The sequence below is a fragment of the Rhinichthys klamathensis genome, unplaced genomic scaffold, assembly GCF_029890125.1.
Source record: "Rhinichthys klamathensis goyatoka isolate OS25496 unplaced genomic scaffold, OSU_Roscu_1.1 h1tg000412l_1, whole genome shotgun sequence".
In the NCBI taxonomy this organism is placed as follows: domain Eukaryota; kingdom Metazoa; phylum Chordata; class Actinopteri; order Cypriniformes; family Leuciscidae; genus Rhinichthys; species Rhinichthys klamathensis.
The window spans coordinates 1612706-1626206 of record NW_026606912.1 but is presented as its reverse complement, the minus strand read 5'-3'; the positions used below and the strand labels follow the sequence as shown (position 1 = coordinate 1626206).

General features: G+C 36.3%; 1 protein-coding gene across 2 annotated transcripts; it reads right to left on the bottom strand.

Moving 5' to 3' along the window:
* Positions 1-2435: 2435 nt before the first annotated feature.
* Positions 2436-4892, bottom strand: vsx1 (visual system homeobox 1 homolog, chx10-like). Of its 2 annotated transcripts, none has more exons than XM_056235010.1 (5): positions 4436-4892; positions 3918-3996; positions 3701-3824; positions 3427-3619; positions 2436-3195 (listed from the first exon to the last, which is right to left on the bottom strand). In XM_056235010.1, exons 1-5 carry the CDS (start codon positions 4818-4820, stop codon positions 2942-2944), a joined length of 1035 nt encoding a protein of 344 aa, XP_056090985.1. In that variant the 5' UTR covers positions 4821-4892; the 3' UTR covers positions 2436-2941. The 2 variants fall into 2 exon arrangements, with proteins under 2 accessions (XP_056090985.1, XP_056090987.1); XM_056235012.1 differs by having other exon boundaries at positions 3439-3619; positions 4436-4890.
* Positions 4893-13501: the final 8609 nt, after the last annotated feature.

Genomic DNA, 13501 nt, shown 5'->3' with positions numbered 1-13501 from the left:
TTCCTCTGCTGTGGACCTTACTTCACTGTGGTGTGTGAGTTACATGTTTACTGGTTGAAAATAATCTGCTTTTGTTTGTGTGGTTTGTGTCAATATCTTTCATATCACTTGTCTGTCATGTCTGTCATACAGGATCATTTTTCCCTTGGAGTAAATGTTTTCTTTTGAATATTTAACCAGGATTGTATACGAATAGGCTAAGTAATAAAGAAATTCATTTTATTTCATAGTTTGTTTTATTACATTTATTATATAATGTTATATTATATTAACACACATCCTCAGGTTAAGCATAAGGTTTAACTGATTTATTTGATTTATTGCAGTTGGGCTTGAGGCATCTTTTCATATGACCACTAGATGGAAGTACTACAAGACCAAAACAACCTCGTTATTGCATCATTATGCATCTCATTGGCTTTAGATTCTGGACATTGAAAAATTGTACAGTAAGTGAAAAATTGTAAACAAACATATTAATATAGAGATGTATTAGAGTATTTATTTACCAGTTGAGGTGGGCATGCGCAGATGATGCTGTCTGATAGAGAACCTTTAGCAGCTGAACTACGAAAATTGCAACATGCTAGCGCCTGTGCTTTAGTTCTGCATTAAAATGCCAAATGGTCTCGCTTCAGACAACCTTGTCAACTTCATCAGGAAAACGCTGAACCAAATCAGCTTTGTTCAGATATGTGATTCCACAGGGATTGCCAAAGGACTGTTGTGTGCCAAATGCACATCTGTATGTTTAGAGCTCTTTGCGCTACTAAGCCACTTACAAATTAGCGGTGGACATAATATTTTCTATTCATCATTATCATAAACATCACAGCTTTGATCTCTGCCAATCCCTTCAGCGTTCTCTCTCCCTCTCATACACACGCGCACACACAGAAAGTACAACAAACATGGCTAATTTTTACAACTAGTGCTTGGCTCTGGAGCATCTGAAAATCTCCTGTTTGAGGTCAAAGTTAAGCCTATTACCAGAACAGATGCTGCATTGGGATATATATATATATATATATATATATTTTTTTTTTAATAATTATTATTTTTATTTTGTTTTGTGTTGTGTGGATCTTTTGGAGTAGCCTATATAGAACATGGATGTTTTTAGTCACGCGGCTCTCTGGAATAGGCCTACTTGATTCGTATGTCTGATATTTCGCTGTACATCATGTTATTGGGGCTACTGTCAGAAAACGAAAACAATAACCTTGCCATAAGTCACACTGTGCGTACAGGTGTTTATGTAACTCTTCTATTCCCTAAAATGAGGTTATTTTGTTTTTCATTAATGGGTATTTCCAACAAAGCAGGATTATCTTCCTGTCTAAACCTGTGCATAATAGTTTAAAAAGGACCCATCATCTATAATTGTTATTTTGTTAAGGGCAGTTGGCACGAAAGATTATTGGGATCAGCAGTGATTGATAATATTTTAATAGATTTAATTCCTATGTCCTGAGCTTGTCTCAGGCTGAAGTGTTTTAATCTCTGTTTTCATGCCCCTCTCCTCTGCTAATCTGTTTTTCTATTATTCTCTTTAAAGCCCTAACAAAACAATTACTTTCCTAATGTCATATTATTGAGATTAGATCCTATCAAATTGTTTATTTAGCCATTATAAATGATAGTACATTTCTTATAAACTTTATACTAAAATGCCAATTAAAATAATAATAATCATTATTATGATCTTTATTGTTATTATGTTTATATTAAAGACTGTTAAATTAATTGTAAATTGTTTTGTATTTGTGATCTGATAATATGAATCATGATGATTATGCTACGGTGTTAGAGCTAAACTATTAAACAATTGGATAATGAAATAATATTTATAACTAATGATAAACTAAATTTGATAATATAACAAAACATTGTGTTTATCAGTTTCCATTGACCTTCAGTAGAATGTGACTGTAAAGATCTATATAAAATCATTCCTCAGAGATAGGATTAAAATGAACATGGTTTTGTTGAAGTGCTGCACTTCTGTTGCGAGGTGATGTTCTTGCAATGGTGCACTTAACACGCCTGCAGTGGAGTAGAGCCTTTGTTGAGTTTTTTAAATAAAAAAAAAAATCTGGACAAAGCTCGTAAAAGCAGGCTGACATGAATTAAAGATGATTTGGCTATCGAATAGTCTGACAGTTTCTGGGAAACAAATTGCTTAACCTAGTTGTTGTTTGGCTTAAATGTACCTTAATATTTTTTTCCCCAGATAGTATTTGTGTTGCAGAACATCTAACGGGTCAGCAGCATCCATACTGGAAGCCTTCTTTATACCTTTCTCGTGTCCTTGACAGCAAGAAGACTGGCCCCAGTGATGAAATTAGCCAATTTCTTATCCTTCCATGTGGCAACTCAAGGTAATTCATATTTTTATTTTTAGTCTACTGAAACAAAGAAATAGACAGCCATAATCAAAAGCATAAAACGTTTAATTTTTTGTCGTGATGTGGATTTGTTTTTGCTGGTATTATATTGCTCTGATGACATTGATCGATACAAAACATTCATCATCACAGCAGGTAAAGTGCTTTAAAAATCCTGGGAACTTTCTGTTCCCCAAAAACTTGCCATATTACAACAGGGAAATATTATGACATTCACAATAGTGGTGCTGAACAAGTGGTCACCCTGAAGCGGCTGAGATTATTTGACAGAAAAAGAAAGAAACGTTTATGAATAATGCCCATGAACGTATCATAAAACATGTAATTTAACACTTTTTACATTAATAATTATTACACATCAAAGATAAAATCCTTCAGAATAAAACAGTCTCTAGTATTCAAATATTTGATGAACGACAAAAAAACCATAACACAGGAATGCTGACAAACAAAACCATTGTCAAAAGGTGAGATATTGTAAACTGATAGTCCTTGTATGTGCACTTCAAAATTGTCCATATTCGTTTGCATATTTAACTCTCATTTTCAGAATCGCTGCTGTCTCTTGTGCGAGGTGGTGATCTTTTCAAAGTGCTTTTACTCTCTTGTTTCGAAGTGCTGGACAAGTCTATTGCCATGTCCTCTGAGTCGTCCGCTCCATTGGCTCCACTTGACCATGTCATGTCGCTGTCTTTCCCCTTGTGTTCCTCTGAATACGAATCTGAGTGCGTCGATTCAGGTGTGCCGGGAGGTTTTTTCCCTATTTCCAGAGACTTTTTGTGCATTCCTAAAAGAATAAAATGCCGACACGATTAAAAATTGACCTTAAGCTGTTAAATATTTATAGCTCTTCACTTAATTACAATAACAAGAGGAATTTTAAGCCTAATTCACATATATTTAAGTCTAAACATTCAAGTATGGACAACATCAGACAGACGTTCACAAGACACCTCAGCTATGTATTCAAGTGATCAAATACATATTTGAGTCTTTAAGTACTAAATAGGAAAACCACCTGCTGGCTCACCTAGAAGCCAGGGAGCGCATGAGCCCATCATTCCATTCTTGGCCGAGTTGATGATGGATTCTGGAAGTGGAATCGAGTGACGGACCATGGCACCGTACAGCCCGTATTCTGCCATGACACTGCTGCGGCCCCAGCACTTCTCTCTTTTCCTCCACTTAGCACGGCGGTTTTGAAACCATACCTGGACAGAAACGAACCTGGGCATTAGCTATTTGAGAGAGAGAAATGTCAAGAAAGGAAAAAACTGTGGAAGTCATCCTACCTGTATCCTGTCCTCTGGTAGCTCTGTCTTCATGGCCAGCATTTCTCTTGCGTAAACGTCTGGATAATGCGCTTCATGGAAGGCTTTCTCCAGCTCCTCAAGCTGATGCGAGGTGAAAACTGTCCTAAAAATCAAAACAAAATGTGTGGTTGAGACACTGATACACCAGATCCTTATAGAATAAACATTTAATGTAACATTTCATTTCTTTACATACCTGTGCCTTCGCTTCTTCCTCTTTTGAGAGTTCCCTGAGTTTTTTCCATCATTGTGATCCCCGGAAAGACAATCATCATCTGTAAATAAATCACCTTTTTGTTAATAAAATATAAATCAACATAGGAACATAGGGCAAAGGGCAGACAAAGCTGCATCAAATAAAAAAATAAAAAGGTCAAAATGTACTTTTAAGTAACATAAAAATGTGCTACGGTTTTATTTAAATAAAAAAATATTGAATATTACTGAATCATGCACATAAATTTGGCTACATCAACAAAATTATTTTTTAAGAGTTATGTCGAGCAGAAATTAGTTAAAGGTTACCAGTTTTCAAAGCGTATTAACTGGGAGAAAAAAATCTGATTCCATCAAATTAATAGCTAAAAAAAATTATTCGTTAATCAAAAAGTTTACACTGCCAGTAAAGAAACATAAATTTGCAGGGCCAGTTTCAGCACCAGCAGTAGTGAACAGCTCTTCGGCTCATTCATAACCAAATAAAGCGATTTGTACCGGAATAGGCGTCCCGTTGCTGTTCCATATTCTGCATGAAGTGGCTCTCTGTCCGTGACTGCAGGAGCGGGATGTGGCTCGGGAGAAAACACGGGGCCCCGGGAGGTTGTTGTGCCGCCAAACTACAGAGAAAACCCAAGCCGAGCGGCAAAGAGCCTCCCGGGAAGGCAAATCCTCCGACCGCCGCGCTCTGCCCCTCTCCATTGACCACTGCGCCCGGACCAGACTGATGCGGCTGAAGATCCGACTCCAGACCGAGCAGGTCTGTGATTGCGAAACCTTTGGACCGAAATCCAGATCCATTGAGGCGTGATTTGTCGATTCCGAATGAGGGATACAGTTTAACCTTAGGTTTTTCGTCTATAGCCTCTTCTCTTCCTGTCATGGTGGCAGTTTGTTTAATTCACTTTCTCTCTGCGGAGGTCAGGCTGGTGGGACGGTTAAGCGCTCTGGCGGGACCATTTATCCTTCTGTCCAATCCAGCAGATCATCGCACTGTCCAATCAGATCTAACCTCAGATATGTCTTCCAAGAGGAGGCGTTTCCCTTTTTCAATCACAAAGGATTAATTGCCACCAATTTTCCCTTTAATCCGATAAGGATTTTCCTCCGCTGAATTGGTCCTAAGTAGTTTTTCCCTTTAGATGGAAGATTTCACTCATGTGCGCAGCCTCTCGTTATTGAAAATGTTTATAGCCTAGGCCTATATGGGGCATTTCAGTTGGAATCAGAATGTAAAATGATTAGAAATGAGAAACCGGAACAAGATCAATATTCAACATTTTAGTGACTATCAAGCCTTTCATGATTTTTTATGTTTAAGCTATAGGCTTTTTTATCGTTCGATAGTAATAAAATTTCAAATCTTTTCTATAATGGCTAAATTACTTTTGGAGACAGAAGAAACTTCACTAACCTAATAAAGGAAAAAAATATGAAAAACGCAGTTTCTCCTATCTTATATATCCTATACATAAATTAAGAAAAACTTAAATCTCATTGCCAAGCTTGCGCTGGACTGTAGACATTTAGTTTGATTTTAAATAAACTTTTCTCTGGGCTTTTTTAAACATCGTTTTTGCTTTTTGAAGAAATGATTTCGCTGCCTTAAAAATGCACGCTGCATGCATTAAAAACGAGCCAGACATTATTAGGCTAGCGTTTAACGTCTAAAACAATAACAACAATGGCAAAATGATTTTATGTTGGTGAATAATAGCATAATAATAATAAAGTATTAGGCCTATTATTATTATTAGCTATTATTTTGATATTTACTATGATAACATAGCCTAGATTAGTTTTATAAATTATTTTATAATAGCTATGTCTAAGATTTATCATTAATTAACTATTAGCCTATGTAGGCTATCAGTGAATCAATATTAATGAAACAATATTAATTATATTTATAAAAGACTAGAAAACAACATCTAAAATGAGTCCTAATGTGCATTTATATTTTACACACAACTTTTTGGCCGTTATTGCTTTTTTTTAATATATATATATATATATTCGCAACATGATTAACACGTGTCCTCACCCAGATACTTTCAGGCAAACCAGTCTCCAGTCGCAGTTATAGATCTAATAATACCGTCTTTAATTTCCTGTTTGGACAGATATTGGAATAAAAAACGTAGCCTAATTATCTTTCTTGACGTGATCACAGAATCTGCTTTATTTCGTTCACTGAATTATAGCGTCATCAATGAGGGAACATGAAGCTCCCAATCACCCAATGAGTAAAATATGTTGGGAAATGAGGTCAGAGTGATACTGCTGTCAGAGGCCATCCCAGGTGTTTCACAAACCACAGGCAAAAACGGTCAACATCTGAGCCGGTCTGTTTCGAAAAGAAGCAATTAGAGAAATCGTCTTACACAAGATAATTAAATGAAGTCCATTAAATTCGTTTACAACATTAATCTGTCATATAAAGAGCTCGACTCTGTAAAATCTGCTTTTAGGGCCCGTTTCCACCAGGACGACCTCCAGCATTTTAACTGGCATTTAAGAGAGCCGCTGCAGTAATCCTCATAGCCTAACACAACGTTAACTAAACTGAATGCGATCATACCAGAGAAAAAGGAGGGAGATCATTAGTGATCATGCTTGAGAAGAATAATCTCTGGCTATTACATTGCACTTATTATTATTATTATTATTAGCCTATGTTTTAATAGCCTATGCAATACCAACGAATAATAATTTATTAGTATATATTAGCTAAAAAACAATGATAATGTGTTGTTGTTTATTAACTTTATAAGAACTGGCTACGAATTACGAAAACATAAATAATAATTTATTATTTAATATTAGCCTATTTCTTACTTAAATCAACGAAAAAAATCTTTAGAAATGATTTTAATAACGTATTTATTTATTAATTTGTAGAAATTATTTCACATATATTTTTTAATATATATTTATTTATTTGTGTGTTTAATTTAGCCTATTGATTATACATTATGGATTCCTTAATACTCGACTGTATTTGCTGACCAACAGCTTGCAATTTAACATTGCATAAACAGTCTTGTAAATTGTCAAGCAAAATAGTCAATTAACATTTTTTGTTAAATAATAAAAAAAAACATTTCAGTTCAGAGTATGGACTAAACACAAAACTTGACCGTTGATTTCTGGTCATTCTATTGTTTTTAAGCAGACTGGAACAAACACAACTCAACGGAAACATCCCTCTAATTCATGGCGCTAAGTAACTGAATCGAACAACACGCTTAAACTGCGCTCGATGTAAAGCGAGGAAATAAATTATGTTATTTTAAGGGCCAGATTACAAGGCTGGGTTTCATGGTGTCATCAGATAGGATAATCCAGGATTAAACTAATCAGTAAATGTTTCTACGCTCATTATTTTCCAGAGAAGATTTCCAACCGATTCTCTACCGCCAAGATTATTAATCTCTTAAAGAGCGTAACATCAAAAAAATCGCTCTTTGCTCTAATTTCCTCTGACCGTGGCGCGCGGCACATGGAGGTTGTTTGACTAATAGACATGCCACGTGCCCTAATTCTGAGCAGGATCCCGCCACTGGGAATCACAGCAGCCCCGCACGCGCTCAAAACATCACATGCCCCGCCCACCTCTGAGAAACGGTCCACTGGCTGCCAGCAGAATGGCTATTAAGCAATAGGATTTCATGCAGATTTTACATTTGATATGATGGGCAAAATGTAGATTTTATAGGGTACAAAGCTAGGAGAACAAATGTTTTATATACCCATGCATTAATAAGGATCACACTTCTTCCAATGTTTCTTTAATGGCTTTGGGGGAACAAGATCCCTCAAAAACTTAATCATGGATTCCCCTTGTCACTGATGCTTTTTGTCACTTTACAACATTGGGCAGATGTTCAAATCTAAATCTAAATCCGGGTAGCTGTGTGCTTAAGGGTCAGAGGTCTTGTGCGTTTGTTGTGCAAACATCTGGGCCCTTAGATCTCCAGATGTTTCACCCAATCTATTAAGATCCCAGCTGATTTGTAATCATCACAACACATCGCCATTTAAACTGAGTCTGACCAATGGTCAGAGTGCATATCACTACGACTTTCCGTCGCTCTGGCACTCACTGCTTTTCAACAACACTGGATGATCCCTCCAGACAACTTGTTTAATGTTCCACAAATACGGCGCGAGGATAACTTGGTAGTCTAAGAAATTCAGTCAGAAGAAAGCGGCAGTCTGTTGCACATAAGCTTCATCCTGAAACGGCAAACAACCTGTAACCCTGCATCCTATTTGTCCCAAATCAGGACAAAATAAAGCGTATATTAATTGTAAGCAAAATGAAATGCCCTCATCCCAACCCTATATAATCTTTTATATAATAATAATAATGATGAAAAACTGATGCAGATGTCCATTCGGCTGCTTTCAAACATGCAAAGGGAGACCAGCCAGATAATCATTTTGCTGTATTAGAGGAGAACAGGCTTAACAGCATTTGTGCACAAAATTTCGAACTTACCGAGGGCAACGATTTGCGTTTTGACGGGGTAATATTTTGTAAGCTGCTGATCATTTTTTTTGGAACGTATGCCACATTAATGCCGTGAATTGTAATCACACCAGTGAAGTATTCATCCTCGAGTGGTAAATAATTTATGTTGAGATTAGGTTTTTGCATTCTTAGCTCTGCTGGCAGCTTATCTGTCGACACACAAATCTATGAGATTTAGTAATTCATTTTCTCTGTTTTCGAAATTGGTTTGCCTTTTGTTGCCTCACTATCCTTGCATTTACTCTAATGAATGCTCGTCGGCGCCTGACGTTTATTTCCATTCCAGAAATAAAAGTCCAATGATATGAGCTTTCCAAACAATGAATTTTTGTTTCACACAGAATTCATGACAGGAAACATCTTTGTAGAGGTTTAATTAAAGCGCTAGTTCATTCAAAAGTCATAATTTACTCACCTTCATGTTGTTACAAACCTGTAAGACTTTCTTTTTCCTGCAGACCCCAAAAGATCATCAAACACTATTGACTTGCATTGTATGGACCAATTATTTATTTATTTTTTAAAATCTTTTTTAACTTCCACAGAAGAAAAAAAAGCTGTCGTACAGGTTTAGAACAACGTGAGGGTGAGTAAATGATGACTGAATTTTTATTTTTAGGTGGACTCTTTTTAAATTTGTATGACATGTTAATGCATGAGACCGAGTTGTGGGGTAATGAATACTTGATGACTTGTTGATCACTATTAAATGTGTTTCCCGTTATAGACAAACACCTTTAGAATCTGTTACCAACCACTGAGCAATGAAGACCAAAAACAAATGCACACCCACTAACACCCTCAAAAAGACGCATTGTGCGAGGACGTGTGCTACAGAGGCGTTGGGACGCGGTTTTCTCCCTCTCTAGGGAGTAAGTACAAAAGGGCAGAAGAGCCCACCTGGGACTAAGAGAGCCGGGTTAATTAAAAACCTTCCGCACGCACACACTCATATTCACACGCAGACACAGAAGGATATCAGAGGTCATCTGATCAGTTACACACAAAAGCAAAGAGAAATTGGCCAGTCAGTTAAGAGCTGTGAATCACTTATGTTGTAAATCTGCCCCTTGGGAAGACACTCCAAATTAAGCTGAAATGCTGCTTTAAAATGGATTTTTGTGCACCCATGCTGGAGAATATTAGAATGCGGGTTAGTAATGTCTAATAGCAAAAATAGCTGCCCACTGCTCTGGGTGTGTGTGCCCACGGTTTACAGTGTGTGTGTTCACTACTCACTACTCCTAATGTGTGTGCACTAACTTGGATGGGTTAAATGCAGAGGACAATTTGGGTTACCATACTTGGCCTTCATATTTCACTTTCACTTTTTCACTATTCTTTTTGGTGAACTATCCTTTTAAAGGGATAGTCCACCCATAAATGAAAATTCTGTCATCATTTAATCACCCTCATGTTATTCCAAATCTGGGGTGCATTTCCTGTACAACGCTATAACTTGTTTAACCATCATGCATCATTGTAGAAATTAGCTAGTCACAACTGTTTCCCCGAACCTGTCGCTTGAACAATGTTAGTTCAACAATATAGGGCTGTCGTTAATTGTGTCACATGCAGTGGGGGAGTAATAACTTCTGCTAATTAATAGATTTGATATTATTATAGATAATTTACATAAACAACAGAAAGCTGTTTATTTGTATTCCCGTTAACATGCAGTATTTGGCGTACACTTTACTCCAATATACATGTGGTTCATTCTGTCATAAGTTTTCTCTACAATATAATTTTTCTGACATGCTGCTGTAACGAACATGCCACCTGAGGACTACTGAGGTTTTATTCCCCGTCCTTTAAAAAAATATATTTTGTTTGATTCTTCACGGGTTCCCTCTTACGTCATACTCTGGGGTTCCTTATGCACATTCACACTCTTCAAAAACAGTAACCAACAATCTTCAAAATATTATGTTCTACAGAAGAAAGAAAATCATACAGGTTTGGAACGACATGAGGGTGAGCAAATAATGACAGAATTTTCATTTTTGTATGAACTATACCTTTAGGTGTATCATTACACATAGCAAGATAATTTATAGTTACATTTATTAAAATATCCTTCAACAGAATCAACATAAGCTTTTATTGTTTAAAGAAAAGGCAATATGCCAGATGGGAAAGGAACTGTTTCATAATTTGGATCTTGCATGTTTGCGTGGCACACTGTAAACGATAGCAGTAATTGCTATAATTCTATATCCAGACAGTGATTATGTCCTGGGTCATATTCAACAATGCCCTATAAACACCAGACCCAACTGAGTTTGTTTTTAATTGTTTAGCTGGTCCATTGTTTATGCTAGATAAGGGGACAACAATAGTCTGGCCACGCGTCACCCCCCACCAGTCACACCCCATTTATTGCCTCTGGCCCACTAATTATTCAAAAATGCACATTTATGCAAATAGCCCTCCTTGTAGATTAACCTAATTCAGTGATGTAAACAACGGGTAGTCGTGGGATTAAAGTTTTGTAAATTAGTCAAGGCCACTAATGATCTCTGAAGTCTGTAAGTCTGGGGTTTTGGTCTCCTTGGAGTAATGGTAATCTCACATCCGAAGTGAGGCCACGCCACGCAAGAAGCAAGACACGTTATAAATCTGTCAAAAACATAAACAATGTAACTGCACTCGCCGTTATGCGTAACAATTCAGGATTAAAGATTACTGGTGGATGCACAGGGTCAGAGGCATTTTATAAACATTGTTAAACCTCTATTAGCCTTCCTTTGTAATTATGTGCGTGTTTATATGCAAATAAGCCACGTGCCATCCATACACAGCTAGATTTTAGCAAGAGGCTACTTTTGAAAGTTAAAAGGATAGTCCACCTAAAAAGAAAATTTACAAACCTGTATGCCTGTATCCTTTCTTCTTTGGAACACACAAAGAAATTGCTTCTTTTTTTTTAAAGTATACATATTTACATATATATATATATATATATATATATATATATATACACTTACATTATCAATATATGTCAAATATATACTTTTTTGCAACATGTTAAAACATAAGTCATACTCACAGGTAATCAGGGAGTAGTTCTGATTGAGTCTTTAATCCTCTGGTCCATTGCTTGAGTATCCCTTCTTCAACACTTTCGCTAAAGCTGCCCATCACAGCTTGGGTCATCCTGAGTCACACATGATTAGCAAAGCTTTGTGACCCTGATATTATTAATGCACCCGTTCAATAATGGGAAGGTTTTTTTGTTCAAAAATTCATATAAACTAAATAAGGGCTGAAATAGTGGTTTTGACATTTATGTCTGCATTTAAAAGCAAATACTGGGGAAGCAACTTACTTTAGCTTGTCAATTAAGCTTATCATAATTGAAAATTGTTCAATTACAGTTAAACTGCCCTACTGAAGAATTTGTTAGCTACAACCAACTAACAAAAACGACCTAACAACACCAAGACTATACGCTACTGTAGATGTTTTTAAAAGCTCTTAATGCTCACCAAGGATGCATTTATTTTATCAAAATATATTATAAAAAATTGAAAAACTATTTATTTTTTCTATTTTAATAAAAATGTAATGTATTCCTTTGATGGCAAAGCATCATTACTCCAGTCTTCAGTGTCACATGATCCTTCAGATATCAGTCTAATATGCTGATTTGCTGCTTAACAAACAATTCTTCTTTCAATGTGAAAACAGTGAAACATTTTGTTCAGGATTCTTTGATCAATAGAAAGTTTTTTTTTTATTGAAAGCATTTATTTGAAATATAAATCTTTAATAAAATTATGTTTTAATAATTATAACTGTCACTTTTGATCAATTTAATGGTGACGCCAAACGTACCTGAAGCTATCACATGCAATAAACACTATTTGTAGGAAAAAGTAGCTTGTTATTGGACAACTATAAATGTAGTTTATTTGTTACTTCATCTAGTTACACTCAAACACTGGTTAATAGTTACTAGACACTTGATTTCACTATTTCAGACAGAAAAATAGAATAAGCTGTGGGGGAGGAAAAGCAAGAAGGTCAGACAGAAGGGAAAAGATAAAGGTAACAGTAGGAAGTAGGATGCCTTAACCACCAGTTGAGCACTGGCTTGTATAACGCATAGGCCAGTCCACTAATGACCTTTGTGTGTCCTGTTCAGTTAGCCTTGCTAACAAAGACACTATTCACACGCTATCACAGGCCTGTCTGACTCACTTAACCTATTAGACAGTGATCACTCTCTTTTTCTTTTTCCCACTCCTTCCCTCTCCCCCTCACTCATATCTCGCTCTCTCTTTCTTTCTTTCTTTCTCCTTTCTCTCCCCACTTCCTTAAAGTGTGCTAATTAGAAGGAATCAGGTCAATTATAAGATGCATGGGGACTCATTATGAGGGACACATTGTGCTGTCCAGACAACCAACCGTCACTGTGCCGCACCATGGAGAAAAGGAGATGGTTTCACTTTATTTTGATGGTCCTTTAACACATTCTGTTGACTAAGTAACGTTGCACCTTCTACATGTCTACTAACACTTATTAGAGTGTTAGTAGAGTTTTAGTAAACTGGTAGGGTTAGAATAAGGTGACGTAGTAGCAAAGTTACTTTTAGTCAGAATGTCTGTTGGGGGGTCATCACAATAAAGATTGACTAGATATTAAGCACAGTCTACTAATACTCTAATAATGAAAGTTAGTTTACATGTAGTTGCAAAGTTACTTCTAGTCAACAGAATGTTCAAAAGGGACTATTAAAATAAAATTACCAAAGAGCCAATGCACTCTTTACCTAACTGAGGCATAAAAAGAGCTCAATTCGTTCATTTAACGAACGAAATGAACGAATTGACTCGGAAAAAGATTTGTTCATTTTGATGAACGAGTTCGAACAGGACAGTCACACAGAACAGAGCAAAGCGAGCATTTGAGCTTATAAAACTTAAACTTTGTTATTTCTTTTTTAAATGAGCGATCGTTTCGCTTGATAAGACCCTTATTCATCGTCTGGTGTCGTTTAAAGCCATTTGAACAGTTTGCA